General features: G+C 44.8%; 1 protein-coding gene across 15 annotated transcripts in view; it reads right to left on the bottom strand.

The window, feature by feature from the left end:
* Positions 1-1997: 1997 nt before the first annotated feature.
* The window catches only part of CTCF (CCCTC-binding factor), a 33839-nt gene continuing 28093 nt past the window's right edge, over positions 1998-7743 (bottom strand). For all 15 annotated transcript variants that reach the window (XM_054078329.1, XM_054078319.1, XM_054078314.1 and 12 more), the window contains 5 exons: positions 6881-7041; positions 6285-6467; positions 5746-5881; positions 4611-4778; positions 1998-3892 (listed from right to left, as the gene is read on the bottom strand). In XM_054078329.1, the coding sequence (XP_053934304.1) occupies positions 3711-3892; positions 4611-4778; positions 5746-5881; positions 6285-6467; positions 6881-7041 (830 nt within the window). In that variant the 3' untranslated portion in view covers positions 1998-3710. The remainder of the gene's footprint in view (positions 3893-4610; positions 4779-5745; positions 5882-6284; positions 6468-6880; positions 7042-7743) is intronic.

Here is a 7743-nt window from a genome sequence, read left to right as displayed (position 1 = left end):
AGGGTGCCAGATGCTTTGGCCCCTCAAGTTGTCCTCCTTGACAAACCACCAAGCTCCAGGCTGCCTGAGCCGCAATCTACCAGCTGAGGGCTGCCAGAGGAGTGTTTCCAGAGGTGGAATAACTCAGGTGGTGATCCCTGGAAGGAGTGGGTGATATTGCTCTCCTCCCACATGCACCTGGGGCCAAAGCACTTCTGAAACCACCTTCCACGTGAAAGCAAAGGCAAGAAGCCATGTCCCTGCAGGGATGGTGTCTCCATAGAGCTCAACCACAACACACAGCAGTTCTTCTCAAAGAGGTGGCTGGGGAGAACATGGCTTAGGGCAGGGACCAAGCTCTGCCAAGGCACCTTCCCAAGCCTCCTGAGCAGATGCTCCATCCACATTCAGGCTTGAGATGCTGTCCTGGATGCATGTCCTCAGGAGCAGGCTGGGACATTGCTCTGCATCTCTCCAAAGCAGCTCCACCAAGGGCAAACCAGAAGCCTGCAAGAGAGGCACACGAGCAGAGATACCTGCCCAAGGCAGGAGCCCCAGCTCAAATCAAATAAATACCAGACTGCATAACAGGACTTTTGATTGAGCAAGCATAAAGAAACCAGGTCAACTGAGCCGACCGCAAAGTAATGCAGCAGGCAGAAGAAAAAAGGAAGATAGCCACAGGGTTACTGCTCCCAACCCCACTAAAACCTTGCTTGGGTCTCTGGGGAAAGATCAAAAAGCAGCCTACAACAAATGACCAGGTCCATTCTGCACATGAAACCACTACAGGTATTTATTGCATTAACTAAAAAACACTGCTCAGGAATTGTTTCCTCAGATAAGCACAACAGAAGCCACCAGCAGTTCCCTTTGGAGACCAGCCTCATCTCCCCAGGACCACTGCGGCAGCGGGCTGTGACTGGCAAGGCAGGAGCTGCTGAAGAACACACCACACCACCTGCGATCACAGACTTCAGGAGCAGACCTGTGGTCTTTGGACAAGTGCACCTCTCAGGTGCACTTTCAGACACCATCAAGCTGCTCACACGCAGCCGTTTCCTCCAAACTCCAGGAGAACTGAGAACACGTGCCATTGGGGTCACTGACACCCGGATGCAATGGCACAAGCTGCTCTCAGCAAAGCCTTGCAGCAGCACTCATGCAGAGCAATGGAGCCCTCTGTCAGAGCACACACCTCCTCCATGGAGCACCATCACAGGTCACCAGTTACAACAAAGCTACAGCAACATCTTTCAGGCCCTGCTCATCAGTGGTGGGTTGAGGAGCTGATGGTACCCCCTTACAGACCCCCAAGGACGCTTGCAGCCTGCCAGCTCATCAAAAAGTCTCCCTAGCTCCAGACTTATGCAAAAAACACATCTCCTTTAGAGCACCAGCTCTGCAGGAAGCATCTTTAGGCTTGTGACTACACAAGCTCCTTGTACAACTGAGAAAGCACTCGACGATTTACCTATTTCTGCAGCCAGAGCTGGCTCCTCCTTGCAGAAGCAGCCCTCGCATTAATCTCTCCAACCTGTTGAAGCAAAGCCTCCAGCCTGTTTGGGATTCCAGGCATCCCCCCTCCAGGTAGCTTCTCTTGGTAAGTTTAAGGACCATCTCTCAGGAACCAGAGATAACATCAAACTTCCAGTGAAAATAGAGCCTAGCAACTCCAGGGCTTCGTAGTATTTCTAAGTATTTGTGGTGCCACTTGCAGCAACTCCTTTTCTGAAGCCTGCGGTACAAGAGGTACCATGCTGAACGCAGACAGCGTGCAGCCACCCAGCCGCTTACTCTCAGTTGGGTCTCCAAGCTGCCTTCACAGGTAGCCAAGATAAGATCCACCATGCAACCTCCGTGCAAGTATCAGTCCTGCTTCAAAGAATGAAGTGGAAACAATATTCCTGCTAATCCAAGCAATCAGCTACACTCATTTAAACTCACAGTCAAAACAAACAGAAGCAACAACTACTACCACATCATTCCTGGCTCAAGCTGTGAACACCGAGCTGTAAGTGACCAGCCTGGCACATTCAACATCACCTCACACAGCCCCAGGCGGGGAAGCAGCTTAGACCCTGTCACACAAGACAGCTGCTCATAAGGAAACCAGGACCATGCACAAGCTTCACCGTAGCAAGGACCATGGCTTTTGTGCACACTCACCTGCTGCCGGCATGGTTTAATGTCACTGAGAACCACCTTGCCTTTGGCCCAGGGAACATCCACAGCAAGAGAAGACCTGGTCCCTGTTCCAGGCGTGCAGCACCCTTCCAGGAGGGGCTCTACAGTCGGAGATCACTGCCAGGCCACAGCGTTAACATACACAAAGAAAGCAGCCAGTGAGCACACACGTTAATCCATTATTATTTATTAGCTGTACAGCAGTATATTCTCCTTCCCAGCTTTCAAACCCCATTACATATTTTATAACAGTATTTTTTTTCCCATGTTGGCTTCCTAAAATAATGAAAAATATCACACAGTACAGCTAAGTACAAAAATGCATCAACCTAGAGTCTGATAGCTAAACTGATAGCTCTCTTAAAAGCGATACATAGAAGAAAAATTTGTTTGAAATCAGCAAGACTGAGGCTCTATAAAAAGCTTACATATTTTAACATGTGACAGTTCATATACAGGCATCATTTGTATTTCACATTGTTCCTTTTTTGTCTTTATCAGAGATCCAAAATTGTATAATTACTGACCTATTAAAAATTCCTGGCCCAGGTTTTGAGGGCTGCAGTGACCCACTTGTAAATCGCCACTTCTGCCTTAACATAGGATTCATAAACACAAAATACAACTACAAGATAGAGCAAAGGAAATGTAGTCGTGAAATTATAACTCAAAAAAGAAGGTTAATTACATGTCTCAAATGCCAGTTTTGTGTGTTTCAAAACCAGATTTCACATGTGGGTTTCTTGTTCTGCAAGCAATAGTCTGGGTACATCTCTTCTGTGATTGTTATCAACAGCTTTTCCAACATTTACACTCTATCAATTCTCATCACTTAGTTCGAAAGGAATTAAAATACTGGGGTTTATTTAAACTGCATTTTGCATACCTCTTAATTAATGGAAAAAAGATTAAAATGTAAAAAAAAAAGTTATTTACAAGCTTGACCAGTACAGAAATGCTTTGCAGAAAGCAAAGCACATGAAGGACAGAAACCAGTTGGAGCATGCCAAAACTACCGTGTGCAGCCGACTTGGAGAACCGGAGCGAGTCAGGGGGAAAAGCAAAAAATGTTTTAAAAGTCTAGAACCCTCCCAAGTCTGCATTTACAGTTAAAAACACTACTGAGAGAAGGAGGCTCAAGGACTCTGGGAACTGGAAGGGCAAGTCCGGAGTGGTTCACCACATAATCTAGTAAAGGCTTCCACTTTTGTATATTAAAACCCAGTGCACGTAAACACGGCCCTTGGACCAGCTTTACAATGCAGTTCAGAGCAAAACTAAATCAAGCATCTTGCAGGAAACCCTCAAGGACTCCAAAATATCTCCTAATGTTCCATGATCCTGTAATGCTAACATAAAACAGCAAGTTCTAGTTAAATCACATTCTAACATCATTTTGAAGTTTTATTTCCCAGTACGTTTGGTAAAATGGTCTAAAATGATGCATTTCCCAAAGCCAAGAAAAAAGGTAAAAGGAAAAAATAGATTTGAGCCGCTTAAACACAGCCCAGGCCAGTTCAGTCAGCCAGCGTAGTCCTCCTCCATCACCGGTCCATCATGCTGAGAATCATCTCAGGAGTGAGGTCTCCATTGGGAGCTTCCACTACAGCAGGCTGAGCTTCCTCCTCTTCCTCTGCTGTTTCTGCATCAGGTTCTTTCTTTACTTCAACTATAATATTTTCAATTTCACCAGTGTTCTGGTCTTCAACCTGAATGATTGCTGCAGCTAGAAGGGCAGAAAACAAAGGTAGAGGGGGGAAAGCAGATGTTTTACTGGTTACAGAGCTGCCCTGCACACCTTACCAGACAGCTTTTCAGCAGATAATTAAGACTCTTCCATGGAAAGCGAAGGTAGGGCCCACAACTTACATTCCCACATCAGAGGGGAGTGATTCAATTCACCCACGTATCAAGCATCTATTTCCTCACCACTGTATGAATATATGCTACCACTACAACAGTTCCAGTATGTCCTTGGATATTAACTCATTATTCAAACAATGGATTTTGCAGAGTAATCAACAAGCAAGACCATGTTAGCGTAAGGCAAAGCTTTAAATTCTGTAGAATCCAGTGACGCTTGTGATGAATGCAGCATAAAATCTTTCCACGGGCTCTAACTCTAGGAAAGACACAGAGCACACATGGAGCAGAGCTCCAGACAAGCCACTGGGGAAGCAATCACCCCTCAAAGGAACAGATTTGCCCATCCTGCTTTTTTCCCCAGAATTTATTTACTTTGACTTTGTCCATTTATCAATGTCTCTTATTACAGAGAAATCTCTGTAGCATTGAAACTACATCCGCATTGATTCTATGGTCAGAACTACAAGCCTGAAGCAGGTTTGTTCATGACAATGCTTACAAACGTTTACATAGGTCAGAACACCACAGAGATGCAGCTCAAGCAAGCAGTGCAAAATAAGCTTCAGCTGGCTACTTACGCTGGGATTGTTTTGTTTGTGTGGCAGCTTTGCCCGGTGGTCTTCCTCTTCGCTTCTTACTGGGAGGTGGTGCAGGAGCCTCTGGCTCAACTTCTGGTTCAGCCTCAATTTCTACTGCTGTCTCCTCCTCCTCTTCATTATCATCCAAATCTGGTTCAGCATTTTCCTCTGTAAGAAACATTATATCAGGTAAGTCAGTTTAAAATAGAAGGAAACAGATCCACTTACAGAGAAGCACCATCAAATCCTCCTCCAAGAGGAGCCAACTATGATGAGAAAGATGGCAAACAAGATCTTTGTAAGAAGCTTGTAGGAGACTATTAGGTTCACCTTCAGAAAGCAAATCTACACAATTGCCTACACAATTACGTTAGATTATGTGATAAAAGCCCCCCTGCACAGCCATAAAGGAGCTCAAAGAGACAATGGCAGGAAGGAGTTCAAATAATACAGGGCTGGGCTACTCCCAGGCCCATCAGAGGAACCATCAGCCCACAGATGTCTCACCTGCACAACCCAGGGAAGAGCAAGGGTGCACAACAGGAGGTGGAACTCAAATCAAGGACTATATAATACATAATCAAGGACTGTTCCTCCCCGTTTGGAAGGAACAAACATCTTGTCTGGACCACTCCCAAAGAGCCATCAGCCCTAGTGTCCAGGCCTGAAACCCATCGTGATGAGTTTACAGGGAGCAGCCCTCCATTTCACCTTTCAGACTAAGGGGCATCAGGGCATTGCTGGCTAGCAGTAGGACACAATGGGGTGAAGGCAGTTTTGGATCACATAGGAGTTCTTAAAGAATGTTTAGGGGAGGGGCTGAGGTGATTTGTAGAGGAGTAAGTGTGGGAAAATAGAGGTGCAAAAGGACAGAAGGGACAAGTTGCACAGAAACAGTGGTAGCAGCCTCAGACTGTTTTTCAGCTACTCTGCCTTGGAAGAGGCCTGGGACAGCAGAATCTCTACTAGCCCACACATGCAGTGACCCCTGTTCTCGGCCATATACTGTTATTTTTTGCTTGCCCACTAGATAAAAGCATTTCAAGTGTTGGAACAGACCTGCAGAACGGGGAAACTAACAGTAAGAGTGAATCACAGCCTTTTAATTCTCAAAATGTACTGAGCTGTTTCTTACCACTATCAGAGGAATCTTCTTTCTTAGACCGCATCTTTCTCTTTCGGCCACGTTTGCCCTTCTTTGTCTCTCCTCCATTCTCTCCTCCTCCACCATCTAGGCCAGAGCAGTTATCAGCATGTCTGGCCATTGTGCTCTACTCAGTGGAAGAGAAAAAAACATAAGAAAAAATACAATACGGTTTGAATTCAAGATCAGATATTTTGCTCTGTATTTTCAAACATTTCTGCTAACTTATGTCTCTCTTTCTAAATGAAGACTGTTTAGGGGAAATGGGTAAATTTCATTAACTTTTAGTCATAGTTACATTTTCACATTGCTCATGGTATCAAGACTAATACGTGCTAGTATTGATTCTGAATGATACCAGGTCTACCTCCCTCTATTTTTCTCCAAGAAAGAAATGCTTTATTTAAAAGATCGGTATTGTGCCCTGGATCTCACTCATCTTTCCCTTTGGGCAAATACATTCCCCTCCCCTTGACTAAAAGTCCCATTCCACCCCAAACCCTCACAATTCAAAAGAGTAATTCCCTTACCCTGCGAGTGAATGTTTTGCCACACTTGGAACAGACAAAGGCAGCAGGGACAAAGTTGGGATCGTGGTATCGTTTGAAGTGCATATCAAGGAGCTGTTTCTGACGGAAGGTTTTATCACAATGGCTACAGGCATAAGGCTTTTCTCCAGTGTGGGTCCGTTTATGCATGACCATGTGCCGCTCCTGAAAGCGACAAGCAGGACAGGAAAATTATCTCGAGAACTCATACACAGATAGAGAAGAGTAAATTTTCAGCTAAAAGACGGCCTTTATCCTTAATACCACAGAAAGGATGATTCCACAGGAAGGTGAGAACATCTTCACTGATGGTATATTCACTCCTAGCCACTTCCATTCTACATTGACTCTTATGCCTTGGTCAACAGATACATCAAGGTTGTGACTTAGAAGGTACTTCTCTACAGAGGAGCACTGCACCAAGAAGCAAAGGCCACCGAACTCTCCTTCTCCCTCTTCAAAAGATTTAGAGAGCTAATTTGACTGTCAGCTGGTCAAATTTAACAGCTAAGATTTCTATCTCATATTTTTAGCTCTTATTTTAACACTCATAAGGGGTGCCAGTCCCACCAGCTTACCTGTCTGCATGCATAATCGCACTGGTCACACTTGAAGCGCTTCTCATTCTTGTGAGACTTTTGATGTTGTATGAGGGCATATCGCTCATGAAACACAGCATCACAATAGCGACACTTCTTGCCCTGTTCAATGTAGGAATGCTGCTTTCGCAAATGGACACCTATGAGCAAAAGAGTCAGCTGCTTTAATCGCCATGCCTTTCCAAGCATGAAACACTGGCCTACAGTCCCCTCAGTGATCTTCCCTCCACGATCTCTTGAGCTCAAGTCAAAGAAGTGAAATAATTTCTTTTGGATTCAACTAAAAACCCAGAAGACTCATGAGTTGCTTTTAATTAACAGCAACCAGAACAATTCCTAGACAGAAAGGTCTTGCAGAAAAACTCTGAAGTTTTTCTACAGGATTCTAGATTTGGTTATTAGTTGCAATCTGTGCTGATACAGTAAACTTGCATTTGATAATGTACAATTGTCACACTAAAACATAACAGTCCACAAAACGCTTATTGCCTGGATACAGCCAGAAGCCAGGTAATACAGTGGTGGAAGCAGAAATATAAGTCAGAGTGACAGGGCCTAAAAGGCAACAAGGATACCAGCAGATAATCCCCGACAGAGGTTTTAGTCACTTCTTTAAAATCCTCCAACTAAGAGCATGCCACAGCAGCATGAGGTAGCTTAGCATAGACTAAAGCATTATTAGAAGAAAAATTCTTCACAGTTAACATCAGTTTTTCTCTGTTGCAAATCAGCTCGTTTGCTCCCAACATCAACGGACAGCCATCATCTCAAACTGCCTCTTGCTGCAGTACTTTACACTTGTCTTTACTGGAAGGGAGCCTGGCTTCCCTTTGCTTGGGTGA

The sequence above is a fragment of the Cuculus canorus genome, chromosome 13 (genome assembly GCF_017976375.1).
Source record: "Cuculus canorus isolate bCucCan1 chromosome 13, bCucCan1.pri, whole genome shotgun sequence".
NCBI classification, from domain to species: Eukaryota; Metazoa; Chordata; class Aves; order Cuculiformes; family Cuculidae; genus Cuculus; species Cuculus canorus.
This window is presented reverse-complemented; position numbering and strand designations above follow the sequence as displayed.